This window comes from Felis catus, chromosome E3, assembly GCF_018350175.1.
Source record: "Felis catus isolate Fca126 chromosome E3, F.catus_Fca126_mat1.0, whole genome shotgun sequence".
NCBI classification, from domain to species: Eukaryota; Metazoa; Chordata; class Mammalia; order Carnivora; family Felidae; genus Felis; species Felis catus.
Window position 1 is genome coordinate 33,938,565 of NC_058383.1, and position 18,504 is coordinate 33,957,068.

An 18,504-nucleotide genomic window follows, 5' to 3' on the forward strand; every position below is an offset into this window, starting at 1 on the left:
ATTTCGTGGACAAGGAACATCAGGTATCTGTTCATGGTACTGAGGTGGGCAGTTTGAATATTTATGGACATGGAAAGATGCCCGCAGCATTAGCATGTGAAAGGTCAGATTATAAAAACTACCCAAATTTTGTCAAAATTTAATCCGTATGTATATCCAAAAGTACACAGAGACCAGAGTTTCTCAGCAGCACCACTGACACTTGGGCCCAGATAACTCTGTTGGGGGGTCGTCCTGTGCCCTGGAGGATGTTTGGCTGGATGCCAGCATCACCTCGCCCTGAGTTGTGCCCCGAGTTGTGACATTCAGAAATCACCTGGGAGTGAATAATCAAATGGCTCAATACAGGCGGTCCCCACTTACAGATGCTTTTTATTAAAAAAAAAAAAGTGTGGATGGGGCGCCTGGGTGGCGCAGTCGGTTAAGCGTCCGACTTCAGCCAGGTCACGATCTCGCGGTCCGTGAGTTTGAGCCCCGCTTCCGGCTCTGGGCTGATGGCTCAGAGCCTGGAGCCTGTTTCCGATTCTGTGTCTCCCTCTCTCTCTGCCCCTCCCCCGTTCATGCTCTGTCTCTCTCTGTCCCCAAAAAAAAATAAACGTTGAAAAAAAAATTAAAAAGAAAAAGTGTTGGGTACAAGTCATTTGGTTGAGATCCATTTCACACTTTTGCATGGTAATAAATGTAGAGAGGGGAGTTCCCAGGCTAGACCCGCAAGGCTTGTGAGCTCAGCATGTTGCTGAAGTAAAGGGCAGTCTTAATCCCAAGTCTTTTTAAAAAGAATTAAAAATGACATTTATCATTTTTGAGAGAGCGTGAGCAGGGGAGGGTCAGAGAGAGAGGGAGACACAGAATCCGAAGCAGGCTCCACGCTCTGAGCTGTCAGCACAGAGCCTGACGCGGGGCTCGAACTCACAAACCGTGGATCATGACCTGAGCTGAAGCCGGACACTTAAGGTCACCCAGGCGCCCCTAAAATGTTTTTATTTTAAGTTTATTTATTTATTTTGAGAGAGACAGAGAGAGTGTGAGTGGGAGAGGGGCAGAGCGCGCGCGCGTGCGACAGAGAGAGAGAGAGAGAGAGAGAGAGAGAGAGAGAGAGAGAGAGAAAGAATTCCAAGCAGGCTCTGAGCTGCCAGCACAGAGCCCAACGCAGGGCTCTTTCCCATGAATGGTGAGATCATGACCTGAGCCAAAACCAAGAGTCGGATGCTTAACTGACTGAGCCCCCCAGGCGCCCCCCAGGCTTGATCCCTTACTGAAAGACAGCTGTGGAGAACCTACCATGGTAAGTGTGGGGTGACTAACCGTCAGTAACCCCCAGAGATCCCTTCAACGTCCCTGCTCGTCTTTGGCCTTCCCAGGACGTATGTGGCAACTGGGAAATGTTCCCTCCTCTTTCTTGGCACCTCCCATTAGACTGGGGAATAACTAGACACTGTATTATCGTTTCCTTTACATAAGAGAGAAAACCAAACCTCAGAGAAGCAAAGAACCGTTCTAGGATAGGTCTCTCCTTCCATCCCTCTCTGTCACGTGCGCGCGCGTACGCGCGCACACACACACACACACACACACACACACACACACACACACACAGTGTGCCAAGCCATACAAAGCAATGATATGAAAAAACCTATTTAAATGCATTCTTAATTTTCCATAATTGCTTTGGATATCAAAGAGGGTTTTTGAATTAATTATGTAACACAATGGGACCCTGTGAACGTAAAGTCCAGTTAAAATCCAACGCTGCCCTTATTTCAAGGCACGAGGCAGCCGGCTTTTATTGTCTTCTGTTTGATCTTAAAATGAAAAGGGAGTCCCTCCAGAGTGTGTTCCATTAGCAGAGAGCTAAAAGGTCGTGGAACATACTGATGACTTCTTTTTTACATTAAGCTGTTTATTTCTTCCTTGGCCAGAACTCAGGGCTACAGGTCAAGACCGATTCCAGCTAGACCTGCATAACACGGGGACGTGTGTTTGGATAAAAACAGTTCTTAACTGGTGCTGATCCTGCTTTGATCCTGCTTTGTTTCCAGTAAGGGGGAGAGTGCAAAGTTCAAAGTTTGCAAGTTATCCTCCAATGAGGACACGTAAGTCCTCTCTTCCTTCTCCAGAAAATGTCCTGATGCCATGCTGCGGCAGTCAGATGTCCCGGGGTCTGCAAGATGGAAATGCTGGCCCCGGAAGCAGGTCCCAGTGGGAGCTGTGGCTGAAAGGGTCTCAGGGGAATGACGGGGTGAGTGGGGTCTTGTGGAGCTACGAGTATGGGGATGCCGAGGCTGCGGGCAGACGCAGGGCGGGGAGTGGAGAGAGGGCGAGAACCCATCCCTGGGGATTGGGGACGGGCCAGGCACGAGATGGGGAAGCTGAGGGCCAGGTGCCAGGCAGACAGGTCTGTACCGAGAGCTGCATTGGTTCCTTCCATGTGCCAAGTCTTCGCGGGTGTGGATGGAAGAGGGCCCAAGGGCTTTGGGCAGAGATCCTGGAAACCACAGCCCAGTACATTTGCTGGGTTCGTGTTAGCGAACAAGGGGAGACGGGGTAGCAAACACAGATTCAGCATCCACTGCGTGCTAGGCAGGCAGACTCCCATCTCCCATCTGTGTTAATCCATCCACAACCCTCTCGAGTGATGGTTCTCAGGTTATAGATGAGGAGCAGAGAGGTGAAGCGACTTTCCCAAGGCCACACAGCCTAGTGAGTTGCAGAGCCCACATGTGAACCCAGGTCCAATACTTTTGCCTTTCCTACACTATCTCAACTTTGACCTCCTGTAGAGGAAAATAGCCAAATTCCAATACAAAGAATGTTCTCCTAATGATAATCCATAGTGCCACAAGCCATGAGAAGAAACAGCACAACGTAAATTCCCTGGGATCGCTCCCATCAAGTCACATGAGCAGAGAGGCACGTGACTCTGCGTGCCGGGCCTCGTCCTGAGCACTGCACACAGACTGCCGCACTTAAGCTTGAATCCCCTCTGGGAGGTAGATGTTGCGATTGCTCCCATGTTACGGAAGCAGACACTGAGGCCCAGAAAGGTCAACTAATCTGCCCACGGTCATGCAGCTAGTAGGCGGCTAGGCGGAACATTTGACCTCTCCTGTCCCAGACGCTCCGAGTCTAAGTGACGCTGTTCACGTCATCTTGCGCCGGTCTTTGAAATGAAACGTTTATACTGAACCATCCGGCATTTTCACTCACGAATGACACAGCACAGCCGGGAGAGCCGGCACGGTGGGGAAGTCCAGCCCAGCCCTCTGCCTCTGAAACGAGGCCGGCCACCCTCGCGGCCTTGACCAACTGGAGTCAATGTTTAACTCCAAGCTATAGAAACAGCCATCAGATGCGTTTAATGTTCTCTTGATCTTTATACTGAGAGTAATAAATGAATGCTGTTTTCCCAAACAGCAAGGGCTCCATATGTGAGCCAGGCCAAAGTCAAGGTCAAGTTCAATCGGAGTTGGGTGCTGTGCTCTTCTTTTAAAAAATCTCCCCCTCCCCAACTGTCCACCCCATTTATTTATTTTTTTTAACCAATTAAGATCTGTATCTTTAATAAACATCTGGAGAATACCAGTAGCCTAAATCGCTATATTCCATGCTGTCCTGGAGAAGTGTCGTTCCGTAGAATCCGTTTACGCCTGATAGACCTCCAGGAAGAACATGCAGTGTAACCTATCATCCCATACAGGTGCCCAGACTCATACTGGAGGCACACCTGGCTGGAACCCTCTTCCCAAGACGGGAGGCCAGAAGCTTCCTGAACCGGTTCTGTGTTATCCCCATATCCTCAGCATGTTGTTCAGCCTCTTTGGATCCTCTCCCAGCAGCGAGAAAGAGCATCACACGTCTTCCAGCAACGTATCAGGGTTTGAACATCTGGATTCGTGTGGTCAGTGAACAAATGTGGTTTTGAATGATCTACACACGCTGAATATCAGAGCGTAACCGTGCCACGGACAGCGGAAATTTTGCGGCGGATTTAGCCTCACAGCCTGAATGCTGGCATCGTATCAGCCAGTATAAATCATACTTTCGGGGAAGGTCGTGCACACAGTCTTGTCTTTGTGTCCTCCATAAACTTGCAATTGCTGGTGACAACGTAACTCACAGACACGGACACGTTTCTCCAGGTAACTGGTCACCATCGCTGTTCCTAGGGTCCGACACACTCTCGGTGAGATAGTGAGTTTCACAGACCCACACACGGTCACCAGTACGGATGCTGTGGGCATGGGTGGACTGATCAGGGCTGCAGCCACTGAACACAAGGTCATGCACCTGCTTCGCACAAAGCTCGGTTTGCTGGGGCCCTCCGGAGGACCCAGAGCAGGAATCCATTCCATGCATTTAATGCTACAGAATGTGAGGCCTGACCATGAGCACCTTTGGGGCACCTTCCTAAACTGTGGCAAGACAGCTGACAGCCCGAGGGCCACAGCGTTCAAAGATCTCAAGCCGTGGGGCGCCTGGGTGGCTCCGGAGTGTCTGATTCTTGATCGTGGCTCAGGTCACGGTCTCACGGTTCGTGCGACTGAGCCCCGCGTCGGGCTCTGCATTGAGCGTGGAGTCCGCTCAGGATGCTCTCTCTCTCCCTCCCTCTCTGCATCTCCCCTGTTTGCGTGAGTGCACGCTCTCTCTCAAAATAAACCTTAAAAAAAGATCTCAAGTCATTTATTGTTCTTCACGTTGAAGGTGACCACAGTGCCACCTGCTTGTCCCGCAGAGAGGATTCGCCATCTAGAACGAAGGCAGAGAACTCCTCTTGTAGCTGAGGCTGTTGCACGCACTCTCCCGTCTTAACACTGTAGCAGTGGATGGTGTGGCCACTGGAACCAGCGTAAAGGGCAACATTCTTTCAGCATCCAGGAGGCAGCTCACTTTGGAGACATGGCCAACGCTCTTCTGATTTGCCAGATACAAGCTCGGCCGGTTTTCTCTGCTGAACAGGAAAGTTCCCCAGTATGTGAATGGCATTGGATGTGGCTTGGGGCCCCTCAAGGCTCCTTCGGGGGGCTCGTCAGCATCTCCTGGCTCTGAGGATACTTATAAAGAGTTCTTTGATCCCTTCGTGAAGGAGGCCACGGTGTGAGTTTCTGCCACACGTACAGGGACACCATCTCACAGCGACTCCCAATCTCACTGGTGGAGTCAACTCCATCACAATCAGAATGAGGAGTTTCTTTCTTTTTTTTTTTAATTTTTTTTTAACGTTTATTTATTTTTGAGACGGAGAGAGACAGAGCATGAACAGGGGAAGAGCAGAGAGAGAGGGAGACACAGAATCTGAAACAGGCTCCAGGCTCTGAGCCGTCAGCCCAGAGCCCAATGCGGGGCTCGAACTCATGGACCGTGAGATCATGACCTGAGCCAAAGTCGGATGCTTAACCGACCGAGCCACCCAGGCGCCCCTCAGAATGAGAAGCTTCTAATGAGTTTTGCTCTGTAGGGGTCTGAGATATCCTTTCCAGAAGGACTGTCTGGTTTCTCTTGTCCCAGATTCAGAAGAATCCATGGGCACTCCTTGAAACCGAGGACTGAAACTTCTAGGACTTCTCCCCTCTGACACTCTTGTTCTGGGCCACCTCCCACGTGAGGGCTGTAACTCTTCCTGCTCCAGCTGGCTTCCCCGTTTGTACTTTCCTTGCAGGTTCAGTGGCAAACACATCCTGTTTGGTGTCACTGTTCTTGGGAACATGAGCCTTCTTCTTCCTGGTTTTCCTCCTCGTTTTCCCTCATTCCAGCAGATGTCGGAGCGGGTTCTGGCTGCTGTGCAGTCTGGTCAGCTGGGGCGTGGGGGTCCTTCTCCAAGGGGGTGTCCCATGCAAACGACAATGGTGGCAGACCAGCTGTTGCCTGTGGGTGGCCTTCACCTTTTAAATTTATGCTCGGGGGAGGGGGGCTGTTGTGAAGGGGGAGCCGTCCCCCTGTTCCTGGTATTTCCTCGCTCCACGGAGAACTTCGCTTCTTAGGCTCCCGGAGACCTTCTGTTAGCTCTGAGAAGGACAGTGTTGCAGTAATGGCCGGATAAAAGGACAAGCGTCACTGTCCTATGAGCTTGCCGTAATTCCTCAGACACATCGCAGGCCACAGCTTCGGGACAGAGTTCCATTCTGGTGTCGTTCAGGAGACGGCGGCATCTCGTTTCACCTGAGCTGAGGCATCTGGAGCAGGGACACGGCCACGGACTCGGAAAGGAGGAGACAGGCCCCTCACAGAGGGACGGCGGTGCATGATGGAGACACAGGGGACGGTCCATCTCCAGTGGTTCTTCGTTTCCTTCTAAAACTCTGGTGGTCCTTTCGCTCAGCACAATCTATGTCTGCACCTGCCGGGAGGGAGACTGCGGGCTGAGGATGTGCCTGATGACACAGGGTTTCCTTCTCCGTTACTCTCCTGGGCACTCTGTTCTCTCCGAAGGGGGCGGGAACTCTCTCGGCTGTTCGGGTCTTTGGCCAAATGCATCGCAGGTCCGGTACGGCCAGAGGGGAGTTGTGCACTATGTCACCACAGAGCAGCAAAGTTCGAGCCCTTTCTTTCACCTGCTCTCAGGGAGGCAGCACCCCACTGAAGTTTTTGAGAACATGTTCATTGAGGAAGGTATCGGTAATTTCACCACCCGGACGTAACGGCTTTGCTGTCCAGTCTCCCAGTCTCTGCGCTCTATTTGCCGACATCAGATTATCAGTGATTGTGGGGGAGGGGCAAGAAACAATGCCGCTGGGAGCACTGATACACGAGCCCCCGTGTCTAAGGGCTCCACAGCGGTCGATGGGTGGAGATGCCACACAAACACCTAAACACCGTGGGCGTGGTGGTGGGCTGAAGCACCCTCCCTCCCTCCCTCCCTCCCTCCGGGGAACACAGGTGCCAGGCTGTGAGCTGCTCTGTGGAGATGTCCATGTGGCACCAAATCCAGCCAGTGCCACGAGAGCGAGCTTGGAAGCAGAACCCCCAGCTTCCACGGTGAGCCTTCCGATGAGACCACAGCCCTGGCTAACAGCTCAGCTGTACCCTCGTGAAAGACCAAAGCACCCAGCTAAGCTTCCCCCAGACTCCTAGACCACAGGAACTGTGACATAATAAGTGTGCATTATTTTAACCAGCTAAGTTAGGGCTATTTAAAAAAATATATTTTTAACGTTTATTTATTATTGAGAGACAGAGAGGCACAGAGCATGAGCAGGGGAGGGGTAGAGAGACGGGGAGACATAGAATCTGAAGTAGGCTCCAGGCTCTGAGCTGTCAGCACAGAGCCTGCCGTGGGGCTCAAACTCACAAACTGTGAGATCATGACCTGAGCTGAAGTCAGTCGCTCAACCGACTGAGCCACCAAGGCTTCCCAGGGCTATTTGTTATATGGCAATAAATAACTAATATAGTGGTTAAGGTTGGAACTTCTGGGGCCAGCCAGGCTTAGCTCAAAGCCAGGTTCAGCCACTTGCTAGCACCAAGGTTCTGAGAAAGTTACGGAATTTCTCTGAGTCTCTGCTTGCCTCTCCCAGAGGACTAAATGGGTTAAACGTTAGCTACCATTTTAAAACTATTTCCCCTGGGCACCTGGGTGGCTCAGGCAGTTAAGTGTCAGACACTTGGTCTCAGCTCAGGTCTTGACTCAGGGTCATGAGCTCAAGCCCTGCCGCACTGGGTGTGGAGCCTCCTTGACACCCCCCCCCAAAAAAAACTATTTCCTTATTGCTACTTACCTATGAGCAGTGTATGAACACACATGCTCCTCTATCTTTGCCAACACCGTGGTTTAGTATTAAAAAACTCCTATCTCTGGCGCCTGGGTGGCTCAGTCGATTAAGCGTCCGACTTCAGCCAGGTCACGATCTCGCGGTCGGTGAGTTCGAGCCCCGCGTCGGGCTCTGGGCTGATGGCTCAGAGCCTGGAGCCTGCTTCAGATTCTGTGTCTCCCTCTCTCTCTGCCCCTCCCCCGTTCATACTCTGTCTCCCTGTCTCAAAAAAATAAATAAACGTTAAAAAAAAATAAAAAAAAAACCCCTCTTATCTCTAAATCTGGCACAAGTGTGCCAAAAAAAAGATTTAACTCTTGCCAAGAAAATGCAGACCTGATAACTCTGATTAGTCATTTGTCTCTGTTTTTCTATGCATGCTTGTGTAAATATAAACGAAGGGCGTTTGCATTGTTAAAAAATATTTACTTATGTTTTGAGAGCAAGCGTGCCTGCTGAGAGAATCGGAGTGCCCTGGCACCCCTGAACTGTTCCTTCTGATAGGTGTGCGAAGCAAGTAGGACCCCAGCACTGCCCTCGGTCTCCCGAGGAGACCCACTTTCCTGACGAGAAACAGAGGCTCAGAGTTCTGCCCGTGGGGGAGGCTGACTGGGTGGAATGTGGCCCAGGTGTAGGAGCCTTGACTCAAGGCTCTCCCCTGCTTGTCTCCCTGGGAAGGGATGTCCTTGAGAATGACCTACAAAGGCGGAGCCCCACAGGCCACGCTTTCTTGTCAGTGAAGCGTCCCCAGCACCTAGTACGGCACCCCGCCCCCAGCGGGTGTGAGCAGTACTAGTTATGGCCGACTCTCCCTCCCGCTAGGGGCACACTACTTGGGCATCATGCGTCGGTTTGGGTTTATTTATTTATTTATCTTTTTAAATGTTTTTATTTTTGAGACAGAGAGAGACAGAGCATGAGCAGGGGAGGGGCAGAGAGAGAGGGAGACACAGAATTCAAAGCAGGCTCCAGGCTCTGGGCTGTCAGCACAGAGCCCGACGCGGGGCTCGAACCCACAGACTGTGAGATCATGACCTGAGCTGAGGTCGGACGCCTAACCGACTGAGCCACCCAGGCGCCCCGGTTTGGGTTTATTTTTAACATAATAATGGGTAAGCGTTAAGATGCTTCTCTTATAACTGAATAAAATAAAACAAAACCTCAAACCTACTCACTTCTCAAGGCGATCAGGGTCAAGAACAAGGGAAGACAGACACGGTCACAGACCGGATGATACCGGGGAGCTGGGACCCCACAGTGCACTGTGGGAACTCACACTGGATCCTGGGAGGGAAAGAGGCACTAAGGGAAAACCTGGTGAAATCCCCAGAGAAGTCTGGAGTTCGGGGAGCAATAATGTACAAGGTCAGCTTCTTAGTTATTGACAAGAGCATCCTCGTGATGTAAGATGTTAACCAGGGGGACGCTGGGGCCTATGGGATCTGTCTGTACTGTCTTAGTACTTTCACTGTACTTGTAAAATCATCCCAAGTTAAGAGATTTATTTCAATATTTTTATGTTTTTTTTTTTTTTTTTTTTTTTTTTTTTTTTTAATATTTGACAGAGAGAGAGTGAGCATGAGCAGGGGAGGGGCAGAGAGTGAGGGAGACATAGAATCCGAAGCAGGCTCCAGGCTCTGAGCTGTCCACACAGAGCCTGATGCGGGGCTCGAACTCACAGACTGCGAGATCATGACCTGAGCCGAAGACAGACGCTCAACAGACTGAGCCACTCAGGCGCTCCTAAAAGGTTTATTTTAAAGTAAAACCTGCTAATACTCCTGTGTGTATGGGGGAGCATGCCTGCTTTTTTTACCCCACCCAGGATATAAACCCCAGCATTAAAGATGCAGACCAAGGTTGTGGGCAGCACTCTGCCTTCAAAAGGCAGATGAGACTAACAAAGGGACATCGTGATGGCAAAGCACGGGGCTCTGAGAGAGCTGGGACAGACGCGGGTGGGGGGGTGCAAGGTGCCCACAGGAGGCCATGGCCAGCCCCTGTGTCTCTCAGAACCCCAGGGAGGCACATGGAGGAGGGATAACAGCCTGGCATCTGCAGCCAGACTGACCTGCATTCAAGTGGCCGTGTGACTTTGCCTCTCTGAGCCTCAGCTTTCTCCCCTGTAAAATGGGCTTCATGCATGCCTTCCTCATGGAAAGGAGGGAGGGAGGTCTATCGTGAGACCTCACCGGCAGGGCGCTTGCTGATGGGGCAGGCCTGGCTAAGCCGCCTGAACTCAGTGAGGCAGAGAGAAACAGAAGCCCCGGAGAGATGCGGCCAGCAGTGCCGCGGGCCGGCTGGGTGCGGGTGAGTGGAGGTGAGGGACAGGACAGCAGGGGGCTGCTGTCTCCTGTCCAGGGCTCTGGAAGCACACTTTGCCTTGAGGTCAGTCACAAGGACGCTTGTAGCCTTCCCATTTCCTGGCAGCAAGCTCAGCTGTGTTTCCCCCAACAGTCCCTGTGAGGGCAGCCTGGAGCCTCCCGGCTGCTGGGGCCGCCACCTCCAGGCCGCATCAGCTTCCTGCCCGACCCAGAGCTGTCCACGCAGGGACAGGAGCATGTGGCGGAGATGGGAGACAGGGGTGGTGGTGATGGGGACAGTTTTACTGCGTGTGTGGCCAGGGAGAGGGAACAGCCCCAGAGCGTTGACTGGCTGGTCCCTTCACCCGCTAGGGCTCTCCCAGCCCGGATTGTGTTTCCCATCAGGGCCAGTTCTTGCCAAGACCCCCAGGGCTTACTGGGCACGAGCAGGCGGTAGTTGTGCTGGAAGGTGCAGGCCAGCCGCCGGGTGAGCAACATGAAAGCCATGATCCCCTTCAGGAACAGAGGCTCCCTGCACACGCTTCACCCTGAAAGAAAACAGAAATGCACAGTCAGACCAGCCAAGGGCTCGTCCCTGCAGCCAAGAATCCCATGCCCTGCGATTTCCCACGTCGTGGAGAAGGTGCTTCTGACATCACATCCTTTGCTTTCATGCTGAATATACACTTGAAAAGGGCAGGGGGGCACCTGGCTGGCACGTGACTCTCTACCTCTGGGGCGCGAGTCTGAGACCCACCGTTGGGTGCAGAGATTTACTGAAATACAAACCCATTCGCAAGTGTTTTCATGGGACCCTGGCCACACCGCAGGCAGGGTCATTATGCCTATTTCCTAGATGGAAAACTGGAGAAAGGGGACAGAGCTGGCTTGAGAGCCCTCTGTAGGCAAGCTGATAAGTTCAGTGCATCATCCAACACGGGGACAAGCAACTGCACTCGGTGAGATGGAGGGGGGGTCTCAGATGGAGGAGGATTCAGAGCAGCTGGGAGCCCCCCTGCCCTGCCCCCCAACAGAACACTGGTCTCCCCGGGGCTGTCTGGGAATCCTGGGACCCAGCGCAGTATCTGGTGGTCCGTTTTGGGGAGTGCATGTCTCCAGCGTGACCAACTGTCTAGAGTTTGCTGGGGACGGAGGGGGCTCTCGGGATGCGGGGCTTTGTTCTGAAACCCACGGAGGGAGGGTTCTCGGCCCCCACGCTACCAGTCTGTTGGCTGCCTCCAGACGGCTCCCCAGTCCCGCACTCCCTGGCTAGATCTGGTAGTCGCCCTTTGCGCTGTGGGCCTGGAGCAAGCCCCCCACTTTGTTTTCTTTTATCATCTCCCCCCGCCCCACCCCAGGCTACCCCAGGCAGAACAGTGATGGAGCCCTTCACGACTCGCGGACCCCGTTTCCTTTCTGCAGATGCACACCGCGCCAGGCTCTGCGTGCGGCACAATTAGTATTCGTCATTGTTAGGAGTGCCCACAACAGTGCTCTGTGGTCCCCTTTTTGCAGATGAGGAGACTGAGGCACAGAGAGGTTAAGAGTGGATCTGTAAACAGATCTGTGTGACCCCAGAGTCACTGAGTCACAGGTGTCCCTCATTCACTCTGCAACGAAGCACCAACTCGATGACAGTATGGAGGAAGTGCCAGCTGGAAGTGGCAGGCGGGCTTCACAGCACGGGTGAGGAAATGTGTGGGCATCTGGCACCAGGCTCAGGAGGACGGGCTGGCAGGACTCCCAACCCAGTGCCCCCAGAGCTAATGGGACGTCGGGCTGTATTACTAGAAGCAAAGACGGAACAAAGGAGCGTAGGCGGATGGCACTGGCTTGAGGACGCACCAATTCTGTGGACATGCACGGAGCACCTACTATGTGCAAGCTGCCCAGTGGGCACTGGGCACAGGGCGCTGGGATCAGTCAGGAGCAGCGCTTGCCCTGTGAGCATTATCATGCCCTGAGGACCTAGATGTGCTGCAGATAGCACCCTGTTTCACCCCAGGGCCCCGGGAGATACACCATTATCTTCACAGACGAGGCAATGGAGGTGCTCTCTGGGAAGCGGGCACAGGAGGTACTTTTTGGGGTGTCTGTTCTGCACACCATGCCTCCCCGCCGTCAGAAGCCTCCCCCTCTGTCCGCAGGGGAGCAGACCTGGCGGCCGCGTCCGTGCCGTGGGACCCACTGGCTGCGGCTGACCGGACCAGGATAGGCCAGCGTCCTGGGCGTGGTGGGGTCGGCCACCTTCCACCCCGTGAGGGCGGCGGGCACACAGACCGAACGTGCCACAGAGTGCAGCTGCCAGACAGGATGCAGGCCCTGGACGCTGAGGCTCCCTGGTTCCATCTCAAGCCTGGAGCCCAGCGTGGCCACATGTACAGCACTCACTGCTGAACAGTGCTGGGGCAGACCCGAGCCCCGCACTCCCTGGGGGTGAGCCGGTGTGGAGGGGGAGGGCCGGGAACATCAGGCTCATCCACGTCTCGCCAAATGGATTCGGAAGGAAACATCAGGACTGAGGGAGAAGGGCTCGCTTCTACCCGTCCTTGGTAACAAAGCCCAGAAGAAAGATGCCACCCCGCCTCCTTCTTCTCCTTAGCTTGCTTGAGTTTCCAGGTTTCTATTGCTTGCAAACAGAGTCCGGCTGACAGCGCGGTTAGAGTATCAGACTGACGAGCCCCAGATCTTGGGAGGCAGGGGACTGCTGATGGTCTCTCCTCTGGGCACCGCAGCGGGAATTAAGCCACAGGGTGGCTGGGATAAAGTCTTCTCTCCTGGTGAGGGATCTGGGATGCCTCCAGAGTGGCAGTGACAGTAGTCTGAGGGCCTGGGGAGGCTCTGAAGGGCACTTCATGCCCTCCAATCCCAACCATCCATTTCAGAGGTGAGGGCCTGGAAACTCGCACGGGTTATGTTCTTGGCCTTGGTTACGGGAATGCCCGAGACTGTCTGACCCTGAAGCCCTCGCTTTTTCACTCATTCCAGCATCGAATAATTCAGCGGGTAACACAACACCTGACCACAGTATATACTGGGGCTTGATGATTACAAAGGGTGTAGCTCGGAGAGGCAATTTTTGCTGCTTTTCGCCAGAGGAAAGCACGGGCGTGGACCGTGTGACCATAAATTAACTGAGAACCCATTCTTTCCTTGATCACTCAGTGGACGTTTTTTCTTCCTTTTATCTATTCTGGCACGTCCAACTCAAAGCGGGCCTGTTGATTTAGCGGCAAGGTAACTGTGTAGAAAGAGCGGTTGCTGACTCTTGTTCAAAACCATTCGTCTCCAAGGGGACTACTTAAGGCTGCACCCAATCCAATTTCCATTAAACATGTGTTTGCAACGGCGAGAATCTCCGAGAACTCGCGTATCGACATTTGAATGCTCTGCCAGAGTAGGAGCGACACCTGCAGCACTTTCAATTACAAAATGTCACCGCGGGAGATATATGGTGGTGACATTTCGGTGGCCTGCACTTGAGACTGACCTTATAACAGAAACGCGATCTCCATCAGACGGGAGCTCTTAGCACGATACGCCTCCCACAATCAGAAGAGTCCACGTCACGCGCTCACTCTCTCCAGCCCACTAATGCAATCAACGACAATTAATTAGGCTCCTGTTACGGGCAAGGCACTGCATTAGGTAAGTTCTGAGATGGAAAAAAGGCCCCCCTCTTTCTGAAACTCATGATTCAGTGGCGGGGCTGGGTGGGGGGAGTACCGGGGAGGGGGGAGAACGGGAGAATTTAATGTACGAGGCTGCTTTCCCTTTCATGTCGATAAATCCTTAAAATAACCCGGCGAGAGATGTGTATAAAAATTTTCCAGTTCGCTGTCAGCGAGTAATTCTGTATAAGACGGGGTGAAATCACGACGTTTGCCTGTATGAGCAAGGCGCTGTGGGAACGTGGACAGATGCGTTCTGGCAGTGCGTTGTGATGCCAGTGAGATGTCACCAGAGCTGCCCCTTCAAAGGGGAGCAGATTTTTGGCAGCCACCGAGGAAAGGGGAGGTGAGGCCTGGGCAAATGCTCTGGTGTGACGAGATGTGGGATGGTGCATGGGGAGGGTCAGGTGCAGGGGGAGGGTGACCAGCACACGAGACCACGGAGCGCTGGGAGAAAAGATGAGGCTCAGGGCCTTCTGGAGACCCCCTCTATGGGGGAGGAGGCCCAGCTCTCCTGTCTTATTCACAAGGGTCCTGCTCAGCCAGGTCTGGGAGTTGGGTGGGGGGTGGGTGGGGGGGCAGGGAACAAGCACTCAACATGTCAGTGCGATGCAGGGGGGTCACCGTGAGCTGAGGAGGGAGGCTCCCCAGGCATGTGGGAGGGCACCTTCTGGGTGAGGGATGATAGGGAGGGAGCCAGAGACCAGCTCCCACACCTCCAGTCTTTAACACTTAGGGGTTCTGGGGCGCCTGGGTGGCTCAGTTGGTTAAGTGTCTGACTCTTGATTTCAGCTCAGGTCATGGTCTCACAGTTTGTGAGTTTGAGTCCCTCATCGGGTCTGTGCTGACAGCACAGAACCACCTTGGGATTCTGTCTCTCTGCCCCTCCCCTGCTCTCTCTCTCTCTCAAAATAAAAAAACATTAAAAACAAAAAAGAGGGGCACCTGGGTGGCTTAGTCGGTTAAGCCTCTGACTTTGGCTCAGGTCATGATCTCCCCGTTCGTGAGTTTGAGCCCCATGCCGGGTTCTGTGCTGACAGCCCAGAGTCTGGAGCCTGCTTCAGATTCTGTGTCTCCCCCTCTCTCTGCCCCTCCCCTGCGTGCACTCTGTCTCTCTCAAAAAACAAACATTAAAAAAAATTTAAAAAAAAAGAGTTACGGGTTCCTTGGAAAGTTAAGCTTTCCCACATGGTCCAGCAATTCTACTCCTAAGCGTACAGCCCGGAGAGTGGAAGATAGGAGCTCGAACAAATACGGGACGTGCACATCGACAGCAGCACTATTCGCAGCCCACGTGAGCACCGACGCCCGAAAGGGTAACCCAGAAGGGGTGCAGCCTCACCACAGAGCCTTCCTCCACCATAATAAGGGATGACGTACTGACAGAGACCACAGATGAGCCTCAAGAACATGATGTTCAGCGGGAGAACCCAGACATGAAAGGCCACACACTGATGGCACGTGCAGGGCACTTCTAGATCAGGTGCATCCAAAGGGAGAGAATGCAGATCAGTGGTCGCCAGAACTGGGAAGAGGGGATGGTGGGGTTTCTGCTCGGGGTGATGAGAAGGTTCTGGAGCTGGTGGAGACGTCTGCCTAACACGGTGAATGTGCCAAGGGGAACCAGATTGTTCACTTATACTGGTTAATGGGTAATCTTGTTATGTGAATTACACCTCTGTAAAAAAAAAAAAAAAGAAAGAAAGCAAACGAGGGAATTAGGAGCTGGCTGTCTCCTTTTACAGGTGGGAGGGGACAAGACAAGGTCTTGTACACTGAGGTCACGCAGGCCTGCGTCTGAATTCCTGCCTGCTACAGTTTGTCATTTACCCGCTCGCTTCAGTTATCCACTTAGCAGGTAATGACTTAGCTAAGTCACTCACTTAGTGCCCCGTGACATGCCCGGCACCGTGTGTAGGTGCTGGAGGTGAGCTGGTGACCCGCACCCAGCTGTGATGCATTAGCGATGTCTGTCATGTGCCCTGTAACAGATGCTACAGACATGTGTGCTCTGCCTGGAGCTTGGGCTTCAGCTGTGAAACTCGCTGTCTTTTTTTTTTTTTTTTTGAAGGAGACCGTGAGCGGGAGAGGGGCAGAGAGAAAGAATCCCAAGCAGGCTCTGTGCTGTCAGCACAGAGCCCAACACGGGGCTCGATCTCACAAACAGTGAGGTCATGACCTGAGCCGAAATCAAGAGTTGGCCGCTTAACCAACTGAGCCCCCCAGGTGCCCCAAAGCTTGCTGTCTTAATGTAGCTAACAGAGTAAAGCTCATGAAAACGCTCTGAGCCTCAGTGTCCTTATCTACAGGATTCGAGGGCGATGCCTCTCTTCCTGGTTGTGCTGGGAATTAGGCGCAACTGATGTGAACAGCCTGGCGGATCACAGGCTCTTGAGACAACTGAGTTTCCTCTGTCTCTGACTCGCTCCTGTCTTTTGTATTCTCTGCTGATGATGCAGTCCTCGGGTCTAGAGCTCGATGCCTGACGTCCATGGAAGTTTTGGGGGTCACTGAGGAAAGGGGCCTGACAGATGGGCACAGTCTCCCTGGGGACTTGCTCAGGAGCCTCTCAGATGCACGGCAGTCACAAGGGAAGGCTCCCTTTCCCTGATGGTGACGGCAGGGAGCTGGGGGCCCGGGGGTTTCACTCTGCACGAGCAATACGGTCCCTCCTGGACTGGAGCACTGAGCTCGGAGTTCTCTGGGTTTCCTCTCCTGCTTTCCTTCCATCATTTTCTACTTGGTCCCTGACCTTTCTAGGGATAATTCATCTCACATCACTTTCCTTCCTGGAGCACTCCAGTCCCACTTAGAAACATGCAAGCCCCAAGAGAGAGGGAATCAGGCCTTTCTTTCGTCTCATGGTACCCAGAGCTTAGCAGTTCTCCAGTCAATCTATGCAGCAAGTGAACTCAGCACATCTGAGCCGTGGAACATGGACGGCAACATCTGCCTTTTAAGGTGCACCTGAGGACTCACATAGTGAGCAGAGGGGCGCCTGGGTGGCTCAGGAGGTTGAGCGTCCGACTTCGGCTCAGGGCATGATCTCACGGTCCGTGAGTTCGAGCCCCGTGTCAGGCTCTGTGCTGACAGCTCGGAGCTTGGAGCTTGCTTTGGATTCTGTGTCTCCCTTTCTCTCTCTGCCCCTTCCCTGCTCACGCTGTTTCTCTCTCTCAAAAATAAATAAAAACAATAAAAAAATTAAAAATACAAAATTAGGGAGCGGGTCTGAAATTTGTGTTAAAAGTTTAACAATAATATTCCCCGCCCCCCACCAAGTCTGAAGTCATCACATACATGATTGTCCACCACTGTTCGAGTTTGGCTCCAAAGACACATCCCTCCCCTGGCCTCAGTTTCCCCACGTGTTGGGTCACATGGCTTTCACAGCCCCTTCGGACCCTGAGAACCATCCGACAGGCATGCTCTGGACCCCCTAGTCCTGCCCAGAGGCGGTGTGAGCAACTGTCTCCCTGCTCTCTCCACCACGCCCTGGGCAACCTGCACCAGTGGAGACAGACGGCAGTCGGTGTTAAGGCAGGCTAGCTTCCCCCAGGGCCGTCCCTCCTTGACGTGATCAGAAGTGCAAGCGAAATTTAAATGAACCCATCAACTAAACAGAATAGGAACTATCCGGGTGCAAGGCGAGGGAGGGGGATTTTTGTTTCGGGCAGGCAAGGCATCTGCAAGAAATGCTGTTTCTTACCGTGTGCCTCCGTGGAAACAATTCGCAAACCCTGGTGCAACCAGACAGTGAGCCCTCCAGGCCCACCCACCTCTCCCCGTCCCCTTTCCTTTAATTAAAATGCTAATTAGTTCTCTCAGCTCCCTCTTATCTGCCATTTGCATTTGGAGTGTGGGATGGGACGGGGCGAGGCCAGGGCAGTGTTTAAATCAATGGGGAAACCAGAACGCAGGGAAAGGGCAAAAAAAGAAAAAAAAAAAAAAGAAAAAAAAAAAGCTCTGGAGGGAGAGTAAAAGTCATCAAAGCACTGGCTGCTGTTTAACGCTCACCTACTACACACGACATAGCTTCCAAATGCAACTCAGCATCTGCAGGACGGCAGGCTCAGAAGGTTGATGGGCTCCTCCTGGGTGTCAGAGCTCAAGGCCGGTGGTGCTTATCCTCGGCTGCTCCCGAGAACCTCCAGGACCACAGCGCCTATGACCCTATGACGGGTTCCACCCACCACACCTAAACCAGGGTCTCCTGGGCGTGACGGTGTCTGGGCGCTGGTGAAGCTCCTTAAGTGAGGCTGGGAACCACCGTCATAAGAGGTGGATGGTGGACCCTACGCTTGACCCAGGCCTGCATCATCCCCACGTCTCCGGAAATGGAGGGTTTCTGACTTTGAGAGGCAAACGCCTCAGAAATGCAGGGAGAAAGAATCCGGTGAGGGCCGTTTGGAGAGGTGGCCCTCAGGGCGCTGACTGTGAAACTGGACTCTTTGACCTGCTGTGTGTCCTTGGGCATGTTAAGCAACCTCTCTGTGCCTCATTTTCCCCCTTTGCAAAATGGGGATCATACCATTTGAACCTAACCTCTGGGCTAGCAGAGTGTGAACTGAGACCCGAGACTTGGGTCCCTGCTGTATTCCCAGTCCCAGAGCAGTACCTGGCTGCAAGAATCATTGAATCAATAGTACGTGCTCCATAAATGTCCTGAACACGGTGTCTGACTCACCTTTCCACTAGATTGCCTCACAGGCCCCGTAAGCGCGAAAGCTTTGCACGTGTCATTGGCTAGAAATGGACCCCCAGACCTCTCTGGGGCCCCCAAAGATG

General features: G+C 53.1%; 1 protein-coding gene across 2 annotated transcripts in view; it reads right to left on the bottom strand.

The window, feature by feature from the left end:
* Window positions 1-18,504, bottom strand: part of ABAT (4-aminobutyrate aminotransferase) — a 90,885-nt gene that overhangs the window by 35,571 nt on the left and 36,810 nt on the right. The window contains exons 1-2 of one of the 2 annotated variants that reach the window (XM_019820979.3): window positions 13,539-13,628; window positions 10,486-10,596 (exon numbers count right to left, since the gene is read on the bottom strand). In XM_019820979.3, coding sequence (XP_019676538.1) covers window positions 10,486-10,555 — 70 coding nt within the window. In that variant the 5' untranslated portion in view covers window positions 10,556-10,596; window positions 13,539-13,628. Of the gene's footprint in view, window positions 1-10,485; window positions 10,597-13,538; window positions 13,629-18,504 lie in introns of those variants that run through there. The other variant, XM_006942340.5, reaches the window with a different exon arrangement.